Raw genomic sequence first — 22433 nt, 5'->3', positions numbered from 1 at the left:
AAGCTTCCACAGTACAACTACCATTAGCTTCTCATTTATCAATCCAGCTCTCATTCGGGTATCCATGTGCTGCAGTGAGCTCAGTACATAGATCAAGAATGTGGCTTTTCGCATCTGAACGGTCTGTAGCCACTATTCATTGTTCAAACTTGCATTATGATGTGATCCCACAGTGTTTGTTTCTCTGGCCCAGAAGCAGCACTCCACCATCTGAAGCTGCTCCGTGAATGTCACCAACAACCTTGAACTGTTTTTCACTATGTCCTCCAGCAAACTGTCCTCCAAGAAATCATCACGTCCACCATTGTTGCAGTACACCTCTACCCCAATATAACGTGACCCGATAGAACGCGGGTTTGCATACAACACAGTAAAGCTCCAACACGCTGCTCTGTGCAGCGTGTTAAGGGTGCAGGGCTGGGCCGGGGCCAAGGGGTTGGATAAGGGGCAGAGGGTCATGGAGGCAGTCAGGGGCTTCTCCCCCCCCAGGTCTGGGAGGCAGGAGCTGGGGGGGCACTTTTGGGGGCCCTGCAGTCCCAGACTGGCCCGGGGAATTAGCAGGGGAGGAGGGGCGGGAGCAGCCTGCTCTGCTTCCCTTGCCCCGGCCCCAGCCGTGTCGCTCGCGGTAAGGCCTTGGGGGAAGGGATCCCCCTGCACTCACCAGCAGCGGCGGAAGGGGAACAGCCCAGCCCTAGTCCGCTCCACTCCGCCAGCTCCCAGCCGCTGCGCTCTGCTTCCCGCCGCAGGGGAGTACGGGCAGCGTCCTTTCTCCAACCTCCCCGCACTCACTGGCGGCAAGAAGCGGAGCACCGCGGCTGGGAGCTGGCAGAGTGGAGTGAGCTGGGGCCGCATTGCTCAACTTCCCACCGCTGCTGATGAGTGCCTGCCAGCGGGCGAGGGGTGTGGATAGGGATTGGAGCAGTCAGGGGACAGGGAGCAGGGGGGTTGGGTAGGGAGTGAGGTCCTGGGGGTGATTAGGGACGGGAGGGTCTTGGGGGGGGGTCAGGGAACAAGGAAAAGGTTCGAAAAGCAAGTTCGATATCACGCGATCTCACCTATAACGCAGTGAGATTTTTTGTCTCCCGAGGACCGCGTTATACCAGGGTAGAGGTGTATTTCCAGCAGGTCTGCAAACACAAGAGGATTGTGTGTCCTGTATTTGCTGCATTCGTGAGAATAGTAGAGAGGTCTGCGGGCTCCATGCTTCTGTCAAAGATGGTGAACACTGAAAAGTGCTGCCCAAGTTTGTGAGATTTAAAAATAATTTTAAAAAAAAGGGTGAGAAAGTTATGGGACATGATGGCATTATGGGACAGAGAAAGCTGCATTCTGGGAATTTGACCCCTAGCTCCTAGAGATCCTGGGATACTCATTTCTACTCCACAATCCACTGCAAAGAGTTCCCAAAAGGCATCACACCAGATGGTAGTGCATGGCACACAGCCTTATTCATCAACACAAGCACTCCTAGTGAACACGCGCAGCGCTGATGCAAATAGCCAAGTATGCATGCGCATGAGTGGTATACAAACTTTGGAGGTTGTACCCTAACGTAACTTGTGTCAACCAAAGTTTGTAGTGTAGACATGGCCTAAGATAGCAGTTTGCTGGTTCCAGAACTACTGACAACTGCCAACATTTTCCTGAATTGACTGAATGGTATGAAGGGATAAATGACCTTTGTTTTAGAAAAGAAAAGAACGCTTTGAATTCTCCATATAGGTAAGCAGGCATATCTGTAAGGATTCCAAGTTACTCTGGAAGAAAGTCACAATTAAACAAAATACTATACCTTCTTCAGCTGGCTTTCATATTCCTCACGTAGTTCCCCAGGTTTGCTTAACTTGATGGGTGCTCTGAATATAAAGTCTAGAAAGAAAAGAAAAAAGGGAACATACTTTAATGTATGATAATTGACGATATTCCTAAGCTGCCCTTGTTACACTGTCTTGCTCTCCCAACTCAATACACAAAAGTGTTCTGAGAGCTAAGTGCCAAGCAATAACACTTCCCTGTTCTATAGTACTTCTAATGTTCTCCAAACGTTTTACAAGCAATTAAGCGTCATAACCCCCAACGGAGGTGTTATCTCCATTTTACATGCATGTAAACAAACAGTACTTAAGCAACTTGCTTGAAGTGTCACAGTGTGTCAGTGGCACAGGCAGAAATAGAAACCAGCGCTATGCTATACTAAACTAAACTAGCAAGACCATCTACAAGTCTTTACTTACAAAGGCAGTACAATATCCTTATTCCTATACGTCTCTTGCTTCCATTTAAACAAAGCTATTAATCGAAACATAATTTCTAAATTTTGTTTAAATGATCTGTTACATTTATCAATATACCTATGAGATCTACATTCCATTCACCTACACAAACATTTTGCAGTGTGAACTTCTCAATTAGCTGTCTTATTAACTATAATTAGAAAACAGAGCTTGTATTTTGTTTGCAATGCACTGAGTAACTTCAGCATTCTTAAGTCTCACACAATTTATTCAACTCTTTCCTGAGTACACTAAAACAAAACTAAAGAAGTAGAAACAAAACCAAGTTTATCATCTTGGTGAACAGTCACTTTTAAGGTTCCACAGCAGTAGGTTTTGTTACTCTATTAAGCTCCTAATGTCAGCTTAAAAGTCCCCACCCACTTTTATACAGCACAAGTCTGAACCAGTTACACTCTAGAGTCAGAGAAATTTTTAAGAGGAATTCAAAAGAGCGAAAAACCTAAAAAAAACATGTTTCATACCCATGATGCAGCATTAATACAGGCAAGCTAGGCCTATTTTATATAAAATTTATGGGGTTCGTTTTTTTTGTTCTATAATTTTACTCAACCATCCCCAACCTCCACCAAAAAAAAAAAGGGGGGGGGAGGGGAGAGAGAGTAAAAGGTTTTATGAAATGAAACAAAACCACAAACCATGTAAGTCAGTTTTTAAACAGATTTATTCCTCAAACGTAAGAGGGCATACTTATAGTCCAAAAGGAAAAGTTCACAACTGTGTAACTAACTTAAAAGAACACAACAACAGAGTCTCCAGCTTACTAACTAGCGAGGTCCTACCACTCTTTTGTGCCTGCTTTTCAGTATCAATATCTACATCAACCTACTTGCTTTTAGAGTCACTTGCCTATCACAAAATTTCAGCCATGCTAAAAACACACACTCAACTGACAGAGAGCTGGCTGGACAGTACAGGCATTGTAAAAGTTGAAAAATTTTGAATTCAACTCGTCGTCTTCCATGACTTAGCTTTCATGATTTTCCAACATTCTGATACAACAAAAACACAAGACGACCTCCTTCAGAAGGGTGAATTTGGGGTATACATTTGGAGCTTCAATTTTAAATACTAGAAAGAAGGAACCAGTATTGCCAGCACCAAAAGGTTCATAAAGCATGAGATGAGAATTTCAGAAATAAATGTTGGGTTCATTTTTATTTGTCCTTCTGGTCTTTCTGCCTTTAGGGAGCAAACTGTCAAGCTTTTCTGGTCAACCATTAATTGTATAAATTTACTTTGCTTTTTTAAATTAAAGCTGAAATTTCTTCTTAGTCCCATGACTTCAAGAGTTACGACGCTAGAAAAATATGAGACTTATGATAGCTTCACTAGCATTGACAATTCCATCCCCTAAGTTTCATCCTCTTCTCAACCTAACAGTTTTGTATTTGGGACCAGTCACATGGGCTAAAGTAACGGAAAAGTTCCAGAGCTGCTCCAAACCGTTTTTCAATTGTGTCCTTGAGCAGCTCCAGTTCTTCGTTGTTAATTTTAATAAAGCCAGATTTCTGCTGAGATGGTGTTGCAACAGTGGAACCTATAATATGCCTAAAACAACCTTCAGTTGCATTTCAACATTTAGGACTTGTCTTTAAAAAAAAAAAAAAAAGAAATTAAAAAACCATGAGTTGCACCAGTATAACTAAAACCGTGATGCTAAACCATTTCAACTAAACTGGTACAACTCTGGGTATAGACATTCTTACACCATCTTATAATCTTCTTACACTGGTTTAGCAACCCAATATAAGTGAGGTTTAAACTGACATAAGAATATCCACACAAAGTTACACTGGTTTAGTAAGTTGGTTTAACATCAAACGGCTGAAACTTTGTGTGCATATGGGCTCTGTAGATCCCTTACTATGTAAAACACATTATGTGTTATGAACGAAGTCCTTATACCTAATGTATTCACCACACTTACAATATCTGGAGTCAAATACAGACAGACATGGGGCCAGACTCTTAGCCACAAGTAGCTGTAAAGCCAGTTTAACTAGCCAGCTAAGAATTCCCCGGCACTATGGTGCAGAGCCAGTATAATCAGGTTTTCACCCTCTGTCATTGGTTCCTGTGTAGGGGCACAGCTATACCTGGCGGCTCTTTGGGTCTCCTAACAGATGTGCAGAGCAGCTGTAAGTTGTGAAAGAGGCAGAAGCTGCCCCCCCAAACAGCCCCAGGACAAGGTGTGGATGGACATAATACTGGCATAGTCACTTTTGCCATCCCTACATACACACCCCACTTGGTTCCAAGCACAGCTCAGACAAAGCCACTAATTTAGTTCTCAGTCTCACAAAGTATCTACAGCTGAGTTGCATCATACGCGCATTTAACTTACGCAAATTCAACTGTGTGTGCTTGGCCGAAAAAAAAAAAAGATACTTGTAAATAGTGCGGGCGATTCCGCCCACCATTACACTCAATGAGCGTGAGATGGGAGACGTGAATCTGCTGTTCCCTCAGTCGGTCTCAGTTCCCATGTGCCTCTCACAGTGTGAGCATCTTGCCCTGCTGAGTGTGATTCTAGTGTTTAAAGAGACTTATTTTTTGTACATGGCCCCTAAACGCAAGCCAACTACTTCATCTGGTGCTCAACTGAAGAAACAGCGATCTGTTGGAAAAACTGGAAAAACGCTGGAGGAAAAACTGGCTGTGTTGGATTTATTGAGAGACGGTATGTCGGTCTCCAAAGTGGTGCGTAAAAATGGCCACAACGAACCTAGCATCCATGCCATCAAGATTTGAGAGAGAGAAATTCGTCAAGCTGTGGCATCAAGTGCTCCAATAACTGTTAAGGCGACAAGCCAGATGCATGATAAGACTTTAGTGAAGAGTGAAAAGGCATTAAACTTATGGCTGGAAGACAAACTGTAAACGTGTGCTTATTGATGGCAACACATTGCGAGAAAAGGCTCTTAGCCTCTACGCACTGTTCAAACTTCCCAAAGAGGGACAGCCTTCTGATGAGAAGGAATTCAAAGCCAGCCACAGGGAGCTTAACAGTTTTAGGAACCGCTTCAACCTCAAAAACGTGCAGACTACTGGTGAAGCTCCATTTGCCAATGAAGAGGCAGCAAAAGCCTACCCCGAACAATTGAAGAAAATCATAGAAGAAAAGAGCTATCTTCTGGAACAAGTTTTTAATGCTGACGAGATTGGGCTCATCTAGAAAAAAAATGCCCAACCGCACTTACATTTCAAAATCAGAAAGACAAGCCCCTGGCTTTAAAGCAGCTAAAGACCATGTGATTGTGTTGTTTTATGGCAATGTGGCTGGGCATTTAATAAAGCTGGGCTTGCTCTACAGGGCTGCAAATCCCCGTGCCCTAAAAGGCAAGAACAAAAATCTGTCTGTGTTCTGGCAAATAAATAAAAAGGCTTGGGTGACGGGAGCATTTCTGGATTTTCTGGATTATTTCTGGGTTGGTTCCACAAGTGTTTCATTCCAGAGGCCAAGAGGTACCTCGGAGAGAAAGGACTTGACTTTAAAGTGTTGCTGATCATAGACAATGCTCCTGGCCACCCTGAGGCACTCCGGTTTGCGCATAATGATGTTGAAGTCGTCTTTCTCCCCCCCCAATACCACGTCCATCCTCCAACCTCTCAACCAAGGCGTGATTCGCTGTTTTAAGGCCATGTACACGAGGCTTACATTCTCACAGATACATAGCGCTATGGATGCTGATCCCAGTCTTAATGTGATGGAGTGCCGGAAGTCCTTCACCATTGCTGATTGCATCACTTATATTAAACAGGCAATGGATGCAATCAAGCCTGAAACAGTCAATGCATGTTGGCGAAACCTATGGAAAGAATGTGTGAATGATTTTAAGGGTTTCCCGACCATTGACAAAGTGAAACGCATTGTTCAGGTGGCCAGGCAGGTGGACGGTGATGGCTTCGTCGACATCCTTGAGGAAGAAATTGAAGAATTAATTGAGAGCCATAGAGACGCATTGACTAATGAAGAGTTAGGGGAACTGATAAAATAGTCTATAGAAGATGAAGATGACGACGACAAAAAGGAAGAGCCAGCAAGTTGGAATCAGTTTTTCCTCCAGCGTTTTTCCAGTTTTTCCAACAGATCGCTGTTTCTTCAGTTGAGCACCAGATGAAGTAGTTGGCTTGCGTTTAGGGGCCATGTACAAAAAATAAGTCTCTTTAAACACTAGAATCACACTCAGCAGGGCAAGATGCTCACACTGTGAGAGGCACATGGGAACTGAGACCGACTGAGGGAACAGCAGATTCACATCTCCCATCTCACGCTCATTGAGTGTAATGGTGGGCGGAATCGCCCGCACTATTTACAAGTATCTTTTTTTTTTTTTTTCGGCCAAGCACACACAGTTGAATTTGCGTAAGTTAAATGCGCGTATGATGCAACTCAGCTGTAGATACTTTGTGAGACTGAGAACTAAATTAGTGGCTTTGTCTGAGCTGTGCTTGGAACCAAGTGGGGTGTGTATGTAGGGATGGCAAAAGTGACTATGCCAGTATTATGTCCATCCACACCTTGTCCTGGGGCTGTTTGGGGGGGGCAGCTTCTGCCTCTTTCACAACTTACAGCTGCTCTGCACATCTGTTAGGAGAATCTTGCTGAAGTGTTACAAGCAGCGAAAACACTTGAATGATTTCTGAATACGATCCCTCTGTGGAACGAAGCCTCAAAATCACACGTAGTAGTATGGACTATTTGAGACCATATCAAGAAATGTTTGAGCGGCTCAAGAGACAACAGCGACAGTTGCTGATCACTTCAAGGAAAAACAACCAGCAGCAGATTAGCCTACGCAATCAACTTCTTGAGCTGAACCAGAGCCGCCCCCTTCATCTACGACTCGCTCTCTGTTACCTCCATCTCCTGGATCGACATCAAGCCCTGATGATCCCCTGTAATTACCCCCCGTAATTAAAAATACAGTATTGTAAAATTATATTTAGCATATGTACTCTATTATATACTGTACATTACTGTATACATTATACATATTACTGTACAGGGTTGTACAGTATATACAAAACCATGTGCAGTAGACTGTACTTTACGGGTGATTTAAGGGATTTTCAAGGGTAATTTTGACTATACGTGATTTTTGCTTTACGCGCTGACTTTAGAACCTAACCCCCATGTAAGATGAGACTCCACTGTGTTGGGAAGTTGGGCAATAATCTTCTCCCCCCCTTAAATGAGACTGATCAGGGAAGAATTCATTTTTAAACTTTCAGAATGTGCTTTAGAACTCTATTAGATTACTACTTACATAATAAGGCTTAGTGTGCTGAACCACCATACGTTATTTAGGAAGACTGGTCCCCCCTCCCACTTTACTTTTGTTGTATGAAAAATGGTAAAGACCTCCATGTCGCACTCTTCTCTACATTCTTGGATGACAGCTTCAACCATTTGGACTCTGTATTCTGTGGCTATTTTTTCAGACACAGAATCAATATTAAGAAGGAAAGCATTCTTTCCTGTACAGATGTTTGTAGACATTATCAGATAATTTCTTATCTTTAGCCAATCATCTTGCATTACTGTCAATATTGATTCTTTAACTTCTTTAATTTTTCCTTTATTCCCTCACTTTCAGTATGGGGCAGTGGAAGTTTAAATCTGTCTGGATGTGCATCCAGGATGATGTCCTTCAAATGTTTCTTTAAATTCTCACTTAGTACATTCAAAAATATGAAGACTGAAAAATAAGATGAACTAGCTAGCTTTATATGGAAACATCATCAGATGCCCTGTTCATCTTCCAGAAGCTCCTACATTCTGCTAAACCAATTCCATCCTACAAGTTCATAACTCCATCCACTCTCAACAGTTAATCCCGCCCCCTGGGCACGCTCCTCTCTCTTTGAGCATTTAGAGCATGTCTTCACTAGCAACATTAGAGCTCTCCCAGCACTATAAAAAAAACCTACCTCCAGTAGGGGAATAGCTCCCAGCGCTGATGCACTGTCTACATTGGCACTTTACAGCGCTGAAACTTGCAGTGCTCGTGTGTGTGTGTGTTTTCACACCCCTGAGCGAGAAAGTTGCAGTGCTGTAAAGTGCCAGTGTAGACAAGCCCTTAGACCACTGTCACTCTTGGTTTCCTGGTAGACATCATAAAAACTTTGAGGGTCTCCCTGCTTCCCTTTTTACATTTTAAAGTAGAAAATGTTTTCATTCACAGACAGAGGCTAGTGCTTTTAAATATAAATTATGTTTATGTAAATATTTCAGTGATACAGAGGTGCAGAAATGGGGGCAGGAAGGAAGGAAGCCCTGATAAAACCTATTTATTCTTTTATCTTCAGAAAAAGAAGAAGTTTTTCACAACCTTCAAAAGATTTAAGGATGTGAACACTGAGTAGGGAAAGGAATTCCTTAGAACAATCCAAGGACTATAACTAGAAGCTAAGGACAGAAATTAAGAAAATTTAGGCTGAAAAAAAAAAAAAAAGAGCAGTAATTTCTTCCTGAAAGTGAGATCTAGTAAGTAGCCTGCTCTCTCAAAGAAAGTGGTGGAAATTCCATTATTTAACTAGACTGGGCAAAGCACTAGAGAATGCACTGCAGGGAAGAATCCTGCAATGCCAGAAAGAGAGAGACTAGATGACCTACTAAGTCTTTTCCATCCCTATGATAGTAAAGATGGTCTTCGAGAGTGGAATTCATTTCTCAAACCTTAGCAAACACTTATACTATCTTAAGGTTTGGACAATTTATGTCATAAATTTTGTAATATCCCCACAGCCGTCCCAAAACATGCAGGCAGTAGAATATACTAATTCCCAGGAGTCAGACCTGAGCAGCAGCAACCAGAGCAGCACTGGGACAGAGGAAGCAGGCCATCAGAGACGTAGGATGCTTTCAGAACCCCTGGCAGCAAAACTGTGAAGTATACTGAAAATTCACAGAAGAGGAATAAGGGAAGGTGTAGATGCGGATTAGAGCTGAAACAGATTTGGGAAGGAGACGTACAGAAAGGTGAGGCAACAGGCAAGCAATAAAATACAATATAATATAAAGCGGAAGCACTTTGAGTCAGCAGTGGAGGAGCATATTAGCCAAGGCATCCAAACAGAAGGATTCATATATTTCAAGGCCAAATGGGACTTTGTAATAATCTCCAAAATCATCGGCCTGCTAAAACTTAACAATAGCTAGGCAGCAAGTATGGTGAGACTGCTGCCTATCATGCTGACCAATACTGTCTGTTTCCTTCTGCTGCCTCATCTGTCAGTATCCACCTGTTGTCTGTTTTCTGATTGCAAACTCTTTGTGGCAGGTACTATGTCTCTTTGTTCTGTTTGTACAGTGGCGGGCAGAGTGGGGTCCTGGTCTGTACGTAGGGTTCATAGGTGCTACTGAAATACAAATAATCTACTCCGACCTCCTGCAAAACATGAACCACAGAATTTCACTTAGTGGTTCCTGCTTCCAGCCTAATAACTTGCAGCTTAACAAGATCATGCATTTTAGAAAGACTTCCTATCTTCATTTAACGACTGCAAGTGCTGAAGAATTTACCACATGCCTTGGTAATCTGTTCCTATAGTTAATTAGGGAGATGATGGTAGAAGGGATGGTTCATGGGGGAAACAAATGTAACTAATAAGATTGGTACCTTTATGTTTTGCTCACATCTGCGTATTAGGATTTGTCTGGCTTGTGTTTTTAGATTATAAATTCTTCAGGGTAGGGACCTTGTTTTATGTGTGGGTACAGCATCTCACATAAAGGGGCCTCAATCCTCACTGGGGCATTAGGGTGCTGCCACATAATTTAATATTTGCATTACCACCAGTGAGTTAACAAACAAGTGCCCTTAAATTGCCATGCTAGATGCAGGCCTAAACTGTATCTAAATTTATTGTTATTCATTTTACTATGGCAAATATTAGACAGCATAATAACATTATCTCTGCAGGTTATGGCTAGCAGAGAGTGAGATAAAGATTTCCCCAATTCAATTACCCCCATGCTAGGACAGGGAAGTCACAAACTTCCTGCTTCTTGAAGCTCTTTCATAATTAACATGCCATTTTATGAATGACAGCAATGCACTGAATACAAACAAGCTGCCAGATTCATGAAGGCCTACTAGAACTGGGGGTAAGCTTCAATTTGTAAAGAGATATTCCTCCGACCTAGAGCGGCTTTGTTTCATTTTTTGAATGCAGTGGGAATAAAATGGGCCCCCACCTTATAAAAGACACACAGAGCCCTGAGCAATTCTCAAGTGCTTGTGTGGAGACGGAAAGGAAGGGGTTTAATTCAGTGTGTGTGTGGGGGGGTGGATGGCTAAAACTATAGTTTGAGTTATAGATAACTATTTTCATTCTCATACATTTTTGCTGCTAAGTGTTCTAGCTTCAGCTGTCCCAATCTCTGCTGGTCAACAGAATGAGGTACCAAATGCTGTCTTCAGCTAGGAGTCATTGCCACTCGTACAGCAACTCCCTCCTTCTGTCAGTCTCCTACCCCTCTACTATGGCTCTATCCCCCGCTTCACATTGTTTGAGCTGTTTCTCCCACTGGGTCCTTGTCTATCCTGGGAAATGGACTGTTTAGAGCAGTGGTTTTCAACCTTTTTTCATTTGCAGACCCCCTAAAAAATTTTAAATGGAGCTGCAGACCCCTTTGGAAATCTTAGGCATAGTCTGTGGATCATAGAATACCAGGGCTGGAAGGGACCTCAGGAGGTCATCTAGTCCAACCCCCTGCTCAAAGCAGGACCGATCCCCGACTAAATCATCCCAGCAAGGGCTTTGTCAAGCCTGACCTTAAAAACTTCAAAAGAAGGAGATTCCACCACCTCCCTCGGTAATGCATTCCAGTGTTTTACCACCCTCCTAGTGAAAAAGTTTTTCCTAGTATCCAACCTAAACCTCCCCCACTGCAACTTGAGACCATTACTCCTCGTTCTGTCATCTGCTATCACTCAGAACAGTCTCGATCCATCCTCTTTGGAACCCCCTTTCAGGTAGTTGAAAGCAGCTATCAAATCCCCCCTCATTCTTCTCTTCTGCAGACTAAACAATCCCAGTTCCCTCAGCCTCTCCTCATAACTCATGTGTTCCAATCCCCTAATCATTTTTGTTGCCCTCCGCTGGATTCTTTCCAATTTTTTCACATCCTTCTTGTAGTGTGGGGCCCAAAACTGGACACAGTATTCCAGATGAAGCCTCACCAATGTCGAATAGAGGGGAACGATCACATCCCTCAATCTGCTGGCAATGCCCCTACTTATACAGCCCAAAATGCCGTTAGCATTCTTGGCAACAAGGGCACACTATTGACTCATATCCAGATTCTTATCCACTGCAACCCCTAGGCCCTTTTCTGCAGAACTGCTGCCTAGCCATTCGGTCCCTAGTCTGTAGCGGTGCATGGGTTTCTTCCATCCTAAATGCAAGACTCTGCATTTGTCCTTGTTGAACCTCATCAGATTTCTTTTGGCCCATTTCTCTAATTTGTCTAGGCCCCTCTGTATCCTATCCCTACCCTCCAGCGTATCTACCTCTCCTCCCAGTTTAGTGTCATCTGCAAACTTGCTGAGGGTGCAATCCACGCCATCCTCCAGATCATTAATGAAGATATTGAACAAAACCGGCCGCAGGACCGACCCTTGGGGCACTCCACTTGATACTGGCTGCCAACTAGACATGGAGCCATTGATCACTACCCAGCTTTCTATCCACCTTATAGTCCATTCATCCAGCCCATACTTCTTTAACTTGCTGGCAAGAATACTGTGGAAGACCATGTCAAAAGCTTTGCTAAAGTCAAGGAATAACATGTCTGCTTTCCCCTCATCCACAGAGCTAGTTATCTCATCATAGAAGGCAATTAGATTAGTCAGGCATGACTTGCCCTTGGTGAATCCAGGCTGACTGTTCCTGATCACTTTCCTCTCCTGTAAGTGCTTCAGAATTGATTCCTTGAGGACCTGCTCCATGATTTTTCCAGGGACTGAGGTGAGGCCGACTGACCTGTAGTTCCCCGGATCCTCCTTCTTCCCTTTTTTAAAGGTGGGCACTACATTAGCCTTTTTCCAGTTGTCCGGGTCCTCCCCCAATCGCCATGAGTTTTCAGAGATAACGGCCAATGACTCTGTAATCACATCTGCGAACTCCTTTAGCACTCTCGGATGCAGCACATCTGGCCCCATGGACTTGTGCTCGTCCAGCTTTTCTAAATAGTCCCGAACCACTTCTTTCTCCACAGAGAGCTGGTCACCTCCTCCCCATACTGTGCTGCCCAGTGCAGTAGTCTGGGAGCTGACCTTGTTCGTGAAAACAGAGGCAAAAAAAGCATTGTGTACATTAGCTTTTTCCACATCCTCTGTCACTAGGTTGCCTCCCTCATTTAGTAAGGGGCCCACACTTTCCTTGACATTCTTCTTGTTGCTAACATACCTGAAAAAACCCTTCTTGTTATTCGGAACATCTCTTGCTAGCTGTAACTCCAAGTGTGATTTGGCCGTCCTGATTTCACTCCTGCATGCCTGAGCAATATTTTTATACTCTTCCCTGGTCATTTGTCCAATCTTCCACTTCTTGTAAGTTTCTTTTTTTGTGTTTAAGATCAGCAAGGATTTCACTGTTTAGCCAAGCTGGTTGCCTGCCATATTTACTATTCTTTCTACACATGAGGATGGTTTCTCCCTGTAACCTCAATAAGGATTCTTTAAAATACAGCCAGCTCTCCTGGACTCCTTTTCCCCTCATGTTATTCTCCCATCAGTTCCCTGAGGGAGTCAAAGTCTGCTTTTCTGAAGTCCAGGGTCCGTATTCTGCTGCTCTCTTTTCTTCCTTGTGTCAGGATCTTGAACTCGACCATCTCATGGTCACTGCCTCCCAGGTTCCCATCCACTTTTGCTTCCCCTACTAATTCTTCCCGGTTTGTGAGAAGCAGGTCAAGAAGAGCTCTGCCCCAGTTGGTTCCTCCAGCACTTCCACCAGGAAATTGTCCCCTACACTTTCCAAAAACTTCCTGGATTGTCTGTGCACTGCTGTATTGCTCTCCCAGCAGATATCAGGATGACTGAAGTCTCCCATGAGAACCAGGGCCTGTGATCTAGTAACTTCCGTGAGTTGCCAGAAAAAAGCCTCATCCACCTCATCCCCCTGGTCCGGTGGTCTATAGCAGACTCCCACCACGACATCACCTTTGTTGCTCACACTTCTAAATTTAATCCAGAGACTCTCAGGTTTTTCTGCAGTTTCATACTGGAGCTCTGAGCAGTCATACTGCTCCCTTACATACAGTGAAACTCTGCCACCTTTTCTGCCCTGCCTGTCTTTCCTTAACAGTTTATATCCATCCATGACAGTACTCCAGTCATGTGAGTTATCCCACCAAGTCTCTGTTATTTCAATTACATCATAATTCCTTGACTGTGCCAGGACTTCCAGTTCTCCCTGCTTGTTTCCCAGGCTTCTTGCATTTGTGTATAGGCACTTGAGATAACTCGCTGATCGTCCCTCTTTCTCAGTATGAGGCAGGAGCCCTCCCCTCTTGCACTCTCCTGCTCGTGTTTCCTCCTGGTATCCCACGTCCCCACTTACCTCAGGGCTTTGATCTCCTTCCCCCGGTGAACCTAGTTTAAAGCCCTTCTCACTAGGTTAGCCAGCCTGCTTGCGAAGATGCTTTTCCCTCTCCTCATTAGGTGGAGCCCGTCTCTGCCTAGCACTCCTCCTTCTTGGAACACCATCCCATGGTCAAAGAATCCAAAGCCTTCTCTCTGACACCACCTGCGTAGCCATTCAGGGGTCCACGGACCACAGGTTGAAAACCGCTGTTCTATGGTAACAACAACCTTTTGCAGACCCCTAAGACATAGTCTGCAGACCCCTAGGTTGAAAAGCACTGCGGTAGACAGAAGCCATACTAACAAATCAAATATTATTTGGCCTTTGTATGAACAATACCATTCATGTTTAAAGCACATTAACTGGACAGGGTAATTGAGGTAAAATGTTTTCAAGCTACCTATTTTTCTAGTCTATACAAGGACACTAAGGGCAAAACTGTGTTTAACATCATTCTTATTAACACACTTTCTAACAGGATGCACTTGCCCAGCATAGACAAGATCTGTGTTTTTGCCTCTCACTTGTCTCCCTTCTTACACAGGATCATATGTTTCTTTTCCGCCATCCCCACTGCCACCTTCAGTGCTCTCACAAAAGCAGAAGCACAGTGAAACTGACATGATCCTCATACATTTCACTGTACAGAGGGTTTTTTGTCTGGATTTCTTCTGTTGACAGTCAGCCTTGGGTTATGCACTCCCATTCCCTCCGCCAGACTCTTAAGGAATTTATCTTTTGTCCAATGGTAAAAGTTCTATTTTATTTTAGTACATGCCCAAAATTAAGTTTTGTTAAAAGGGAGTCTACAAAACTTAGTTTTAGTTTCAACAACAACAGAACACTCCCTCACCAGCATGAGCCTCCTGGATACTATTATCAGATTCAACAATGGAACCCTACAGACTATATACAAGAAACCCATGGATCACCATACTTATCTTCACAGACACAGGCCAGGTCTACAGTACAGAATTATTTCAGTACAACTATGTCGCTCAGGGGTGTGAAAAATTCATACCCCGAGCGATGTAGTTATACTGACCTAAGCATGGTGTAGACAGCGCTACGTTGACAAGAGAAGCTCTCCCGCTGACATAGCTACTGCCTCTTGCCGAGGTGGATTAATTACGCTGACAGGAGAGCTCCCATTGGGGTACAGCGTCTTCCCTAAAGCGCTACAGCTGCATCAGTGCAACTGCGTCGATGCAGTGTTTTAAGTGTAGACCTGCTCACACTCACCACCCCAAACACACCAAGAAATCAGTTATCTACAGCCAGGCACTCAGATACCACAGGATATGATCCATAGAGAAAGTCTGGTATACACACCTTAACACACTTAAAACTGACTTCATCAAACAAGGACACTCCACCAGAGAAATAGATTGCACCATGGAACGGGCTACCTAAATATCCAGAGAGAAGCTGCTTCAATATGGGGAAAAAAAAAACCCAAAACAAAACCCTCTGACTGCACATCCTTAATGGTCACATGCCACCCCACACTGGAATCCATACAAGGTATCATCAATGAGGACTCCACCCTGAAAGACATCTTTCCTGAACCCCCTCTTCTGGCCTAAAAACAACACCCCAAATCTCATCATCAGAAGCAAGCTCCCCACAGATCAGGACCCACCAGTTCACAGTGGCACTAGGCCCTGCTACAACAACTGATGCAAAACCGGCAGACAAAATTCCACTGCTACAGTGGTCAATATTCCCCCAACACACCTTTCAAATCCATGGGTCCTACTCATATCTATCACAACATGTGGTATATCTCAGCCAGCACACTAAATGTCCCAATAATAACATGACTGAAACCAGTCAATCACTATGCTCTCAAATGAACGTACACAGAAAAATGATAGGAGCACCATATCACCTGTGGGTGAATATTTTTCATGGAACAATTGCTCCCCATCCTCAGGGGAGCATCATCTCCTTCTTCTGTGTTTTATGCAGGACTCAATCTGGTAGACATACCATGACATGGCCTCAGACCACATCTACTGCCTCTTGCCTGTAGGACCTGATCCTAGTTTGTGAATCCTACAGAGGCTTAGGCTTGAGTTCAGCACTGAGTGCTCAGGAATTTCAGGACTGAGGTGGCTGTGTACATTCCCAGTAGCAGAAATTTAGTCACCTACCAGGTTAGGCAGCAGCTGAGCAGGGGTTATGAAAATCTAAATTTTGGATGTAGACATCTAAAGTGGCAGTTAGGCACTTAGTTTCCCTTGTGAATCCCACCCCAAAGTCCTGTCTACATTATTTTAAATAAAAAGAAAAGGAGTACTTGTGGCACCTTAGAGACTAACCAATTTATTTGAGCATAAGCTTTGAGCTGTAGCTCACGAAAGCTTATGCTCAAATAAATTGGTTAGTCTCTAAGGTGCCACAAGTCCTCCTTTTCTTTTTGCGAATACAGACTAACACGGTTGTTAGTCTGAAACCTGTCATTATTTTAAATGGTTTAAGAGTGGTAGCCGTGTTAGTTTGTATCAGCAAAAACAACGAGGAGTTCTTGTGGCACCTTAGAGACTAACAAAGTTATTTGGGCATAAGCTTTCATGGGCTAAAACCCACCTCATCAGATGCATGGAGCGGAAATTACAGAGGCCGGTATAAATACACAGCACACGAAAAGATGGGAGTTGCCTTACCGCTAATGAACCAATTCAATTAAGATGGAAGTGGGCTATTCTCAACAGTTGACAAGAAGGGGTGAATACCAAGGAAGGAAAAATCACTTTTGTGCTAATGTACAGTAATAGTGCTAAGTGTAGAAGAGGACCACCACTGTTTTAACACTTCCCCTACACAGAGTTTCCTCAAATTTTTAAAGCTAAGCCCAGTTCCCTTTCAACACTGCCATTTGTTAAAGACCTACCCACAACCTGTAGACACTCAAGGTGGAATATCATATGATGAAGATCTACACAATCTACTCTAACAATAGTGACATATCACTGAGTTAACACCCCCTGCAAAGCAGAGGGCAGTTCACACCTGAGAGCTACCCTTTCAGGTACATTGCAGACAACACTGCAACAACTACTCTTGGGTTTCATTTTGAATGTTTTCTACACAACCAAGACAGCTAACAATTTACTTATCTTTGGGGGGGGGGGGGGGAAGGGTAGAAGAGATTTAAGAACAGTCTACAGGTTCGTCCACGCCTTTAACTCAGGGGACATGGACTGAAGCTCTACTGCTGATGCTCAAGCAGTGGAGATATGCAGCTACAGGCTACAACTAGAGTTAGCCAAACTCATCAACTGGATTAGCAGAATGAACGGATTAGCAATCACTTGTCATGTGTTGTTTCACAGCAGAGTGTACTAACTCAGAATAACTGCTGCAATGAAGACAAACCTTATGTTAATGTTTGAGAATGAGAAAGTGAAACTAGCTAATCTGTTTACACTGTCCAGTCTCCAGAGGGTAAACATCAGTATTAATGGTGCATGGCTAATGAAAAAGCATCAGTGGTGAAGAGTTAATTTTTTAAATGATCAAGTGTTATAGCTACAACTTTTAGAAGAAAGTTGTTTGTAGTGAGTGTTCCCTCAACTGTGTTGCCTGCTTTACAGATAGACAAGGAATTAGCCAAAAGAAGTGATTAATTTAGTGCTAGTAAATATTTTGCCAAGAAGAGACTCCCTTTGGCACAAAACTTTTCTCTTTTCCTAACACCATACAGATGAACTGACCTTACTTTTACCAGCTGACTAACCTGATGCCAAAGAAAATACCTCAGTAATCATTTACTTCTGGACTATATATTTTGCCAGTTACAAAATAATTCCCAATCTGCCATCTCAGTCTATAGGAAAATTTTCAATTCTACACCCAAAATTATGGTAATGAGTTTTAAAGACTTTGCACTATTAATCTGAAGCTAAGCATATACAGAGAAGAGGAATAATACATTATCCACACCCCGAGACCTCAGTCTGCCCTTTATTGACTTTTCTAAAATAAATTCATGTTGTCACTATTTGTTGACTAAAATAGCCAAAAGATATTTTAATACAGTAGTTATTTTATTTCCTTTCACTCTTCTCCCCTAAGAACAGACCTATTACAACTCACTACAGAGAAACTGGTTAAAAGCTCAACATTGTAATAAAGTTGGTTTAAGGCAACTGCCATGTACTTACAAGCTTAATTCTAAAGTATTTTGTCTTGAGATATCACTTATCAATATCTCACACAATAACCCTGCATTCACTTCAACAGTAAGAACCACTAGTCTCTGTCTCTACTGCCTGCTTACATTCATAAAGTAACCTACGTTGGGGTGCTTAAGGACCTTCCATCTAGTTTTTTTGCTCTGGTTCCCCTCAGCACACACCCCAGTCAAACAACATTTAGGGTGATGGGTAAAAAAAGTACAGCATGAGGGCAAATGCAGCTCAAGCATTATAAATGATACCTATGGTTGACACCAACTTTTCTATTTAAAAGAACCTCATAACTGGGTTCAAAAAAGAACTAGATAAATTTATGGAGGACAGATCCATTACAGGCTATTAGCCAAGATTGACAGGAACACCACCTCATGCCTTGGGTATCCCTAAACTCCCAACTGCGAGAAGCTGGGCCTGGGCCACAGAGAATGGATCACTCAAAATTGCCTTGTTCTGTTCATTCCCTCTGAAGCATCTGCCACTGTCAGAGACAGGACACTGGGCTAGATGGCCCATTGGTCTGACCTAGTCCGGCTGTTCTTGTCAACAGGAGTCCAGTCAATTTCAAGGAGTTAAAGTAATTCTAGGTACTCCCCTTGACCCAGAGCCCACCTGTCAACGTCTGTGGTATTCGAATCACAGTGCGTTAGCGATTCATGTTTTTCTCTTCCATGTTGGTATGACGCACACAAATAAAGTGAAAAACTGATTACCTATTTAGAGGACACAGGTACAACTGATTAACTATATGATGTAGTTAAATGTAGAAATGAGAGAAGTGGCAATGCCACCTTTCCCTCTACTCTTTCAATTCACCATTTTAAGAAGTTATTCTAACATGAGCAAGTCAGCTCAAGAAAAACTGAGTTTTTGGACTTTATTTGATCTTGTCTCTTGACTACAGTTGCATGGCCAACCCAGACAGTCTGAGAAGCTACCAGCTCCTGTAAAGCGACCAGCTTCAAGATGAGATGTAAGAAGCTGTATGTTACAGAAAGAGAGTTTGCAATCTGTTCTAGTTTACTGAAAGCTTGTGTGGCCTTCAGCGTAATGGTTAATTACTGATGTGACAGGATATGTAACCCTGGATAACATATCCTCCCTCAATGCAGACCTACCATTTTTAGAAAGTCAGTTCTATCGGACAATGGCATGACTTAGGCTGAGAAGCAGTAACAAGGAGGCAATGCTAACACCAAGAAAATAATCACAATACATTATGACAACAAGGTCTTAATCCACCCAAATTAGAAGGATGGGGGCAAGAGAGTTCACACATCACTGAGTCAATATTTCAGGCTTTCTGTAGACTGAGGCAGACAGCCTTTTATGGATTATTTATTTGGAAAGTTCACTATGCAGCTATGAAGGCTAGAATAATTTTGAAAGGCTGTGCAGAATTTGCACAATCTGAGCATATATCTATACTGAGCCCAAAACTCAGTCACTCCAGCCCCTTTCCTGTACCCCCATTCAGCAGAATATCATAGAGGGAGAAAGAACCCAGTGTCCCCCATGAGCTGAGTGCCACCACTCTAAGAAATGAGCTGAGCCCCTGGAGATTTAGTGCATGTAATCCCCTCATCCCCCACTGTGTGATCGTGGTGAAAACAGCCCCTTCACAGCCCCCTGGATTCAGCCCTACAATACTCAATACATGTAACCCACACACCACACTGTGTCACTGATCCTGGGGGGGGCACACCCTCCACAGCCTAGCACCCTGCCCCAGGCTGAGTCCCATGCACTCAGTGCATGTAACCCCTGCATCCCAATGTCTCACTGATCCTAGGGGGGCCACTCCACAGCACAGCACCACTCCCCCAGTGCTGAGCCCCATGCACTCAGGGCATGTAACCCCCCCCCCCAGCACTGTACGTCACCAATCCCGGGTGTGGGGGGGTGGGTTGTTCCCATAGCCCAGCGCCCCTCCCCCCAGCTGAGCCCCGCGCACTCAGGGCATGTAACCCCCCCCGCACTGTGTGTCACCGATCCCGGGGGGGTCCCATAGCCCAGCGCCCCGCCCCCCGGCTGAGCCCCGCGCACTCAGGGCATGTAACCCCCCCCCCCCCGGCTGAGCCCCGCGCACTCAGGGCATGTAACCCCCCCCCCCGGCTGAGCCCCGCGCACTCAGGGCATGTAACCCCCCCCCGCACTGTGTGTCACCGATCCCGGGGGGGGGGGTGTTTCCCATAGCCCAGCGCCCCGCCCCCCGGCTGAGCCCCGCGCACTCAGGGCATGTAACCCCCCCCCCCCGGCTGAGCCCCGCGCACTCAGGGCATGTAACCCCCCCCCCCGGCTGAGCCCCGCGCACTCAGGGCATGTAACCCCCCCCCCCCGGCTGAGCCCCGCGCACTCAGGGCATGTAACCCCCCCGCACTGTGTGTCACCGATCCCGGGGGGGGGTGTTTCCCATAGCCCAGCGCCCCGCCCCCCGGCTGAGCCCCGCGCACTCAGGGCATGTAACCCCCCCCCCCCCGGCTGAGCCCCGCGCACTCAGGGCATGTAACCCCCCCCCGCACTGTGTGTCACCGATCCCGGGGGGGGGGGTGTTTCCCATAGCCCAGCGCCCCGCCCCCCGGCTGAGCCCCGCGCACTCAGGGCATGTAACCCCCCCCCCCAGCTGAGCCCCGCGCACTCAGGGCATGTAACCCCCCCCCGGCTGAGCCCCGCGCACTCAGGGCATGTAACCCCCCCCCGCACTGTGTGTCACCGATCCCGGGGGGGGGGTGTTTCCCATAGCCCAGCGCCCCCCCCCCCGGCTGAGCCCCGCGCACTCAGGGCATGTAACCCCCCCCCGGCTGAGCCCCGCGCACTCAGGGCATGTAACCCCCCCCCGGCTGAGCCCCGCGCACTCAGGGCATGTAACCCCCCCCCGCACTGTGTGTCACCGATCCCGGGGGGGGGGGGTGTTTCCCATAGCCCAGCGCCCCGCCCCCCGGCTGAGCCCCGCGCACTCAGGGCATGTAACCCGCCCCCCCCCGGCTGAGGCGAGGTTCCGGAGGCGGCCGCACCTTCGTCCGGCGCTCGCTGCTCCCCGCCTCCTCCCGCGGCGGCCCCGCTCTGCTGCCGGCGGGCCCAGGTGGAGAGGCGGCTGCGGCAGAGCGGGCAGCAGAGGCCCGGGCCCTGCAGGCAGCGCTGGAAGCAGGAGCGGCAGAGCGAGTGGCGGCAGGGCGGCGTCACCGCCTCCACCAGCGCCTCCCGGCACAGCGGGCACTCCGCCCGCGCCGCCGCCGCCGCCGCCTCCTCCTCGGCCGGCGCCCGCCGCCGCCGGCCCCGCCGCCCCGGGGCCGCGGCCCGGCCGCCAGGGCCCGCCGCCGCCGCCGCCATCTTCTCAGCCTTGGCAGGGACTGGAGCGGAGCGTTAGGCCGCGGCGCCGCCCACCTCATCCATATTCAGCAGGGCAGGGCGGGTAATATTCATGAGCCCGCGCGGCCCCGCAGAGTGTCCCCGCCCCCTCGGGAATCGTCCCCAGGGGCGGGGCCGCCGTGCCCCGCCCCCTCGCGTGAAGATCCCTGACGTTCCAGGCTGGTCCCGCAGGGGGCGGGGTGCGCAGCTGGCCTCCATGCCCCTCCCCCACCCGGGCCAGCCTGGTCTGCTCCTCGAGCACCCCCCCCCCACCTGGGCCAGGGATACCCCGGCTTGCTCTGCCCCCCTCCCCCAGCACCCCACTGCTCCAGCATCTCCCCCCACCTGGGCCAGGGATACCCCGGCTTGCTCTGCCCCCCTCCCCCAGCACCCCACTGCTCCAGCACCTCCCCCCACCTGGGCCAGGGATACCCCGGCTTGCTCTGCCCCCCTCCCCCAGCACCTCACTGCCCCAGCACCTCCCCCCACCTGGGCCAGGGATACCCTGGCTTGCTCTGCCCCCCTCCCCCAGCACCCCACTGCCCCAGCACCTCCCCCCACCTGGGCCAGGGATACCCCGGCTTGCTCTGCCTTCCCCCCCCAGCACCCCACTGCCCCTGACCTCCCCCCACCTGGGCCAGGGATACTACAGCCTGTTCTGTCCCCAAACATGCCACTGCTCCCCAAGGCCCCCCACCCACTTGGGCCAGGGATACCACAGCCTGTCCTGCCCCCCCCAGCACCCCACTGCCTCCTGACCTCCCCCACCTGGGCCAGGGATATCCCAGTTTGCCCTGCTCCCAAGCACCTCACTGTCCCGTCCCCCCCCCCACCATCCATACCTGGGTCAGGGTTACCCCAGCCTGTCCTGCCCCCCCAGCCCCCTACTGGCCCCCTGTCCTATCCCACCCAGGCCAGGGTTACCCCAGCTTGCCCTACCCCCCAGCACCCCCCTGCTCTCCTGACTTCTCCCACCTGTACTATGGTTACACCA

The 22433-nt window shown here is 46.8% G+C and overlaps 1 protein-coding gene across 2 annotated transcripts in view; it reads right to left on the bottom strand.

The window, feature by feature from the left end:
- Positions 1-21450, bottom strand: part of RNF169 (ring finger protein 169) — a 49847-nt gene extending 28397 nt beyond the window's left edge. The window contains exons 1-3 of one of the 2 annotated variants that reach the window (XM_073334204.1): positions 15225-15304; positions 9100-9248; positions 1793-1869 (exon numbers count right to left, since the gene is read on the bottom strand). In XM_073334204.1, coding sequence (XP_073190305.1) covers positions 1793-1869; positions 9100-9248; positions 15225-15289 — 291 coding nt within the window. In that variant the 5' untranslated portion in view covers positions 15290-15304. Of the gene's footprint in view, positions 1-1792; positions 1870-9099; positions 9249-15224; positions 15305-21105 lie in introns of those variants that run through there. The other variant, XM_073334195.1, reaches the window with a different exon arrangement.
- Between the last annotated feature and the right edge of the window lie 983 nt (positions 21451-22433).

Source organism: Lepidochelys kempii, chromosome 1, assembly GCF_965140265.1.
Source record: "Lepidochelys kempii isolate rLepKem1 chromosome 1, rLepKem1.hap2, whole genome shotgun sequence".
Classification (NCBI taxonomy): Eukaryota; Metazoa; Chordata; order Testudines; family Cheloniidae; genus Lepidochelys; species Lepidochelys kempii.
The sequence above is the reverse complement of the archived record's forward strand: the minus strand, read 5'-3'. Positions and strand labels throughout refer to the sequence as shown.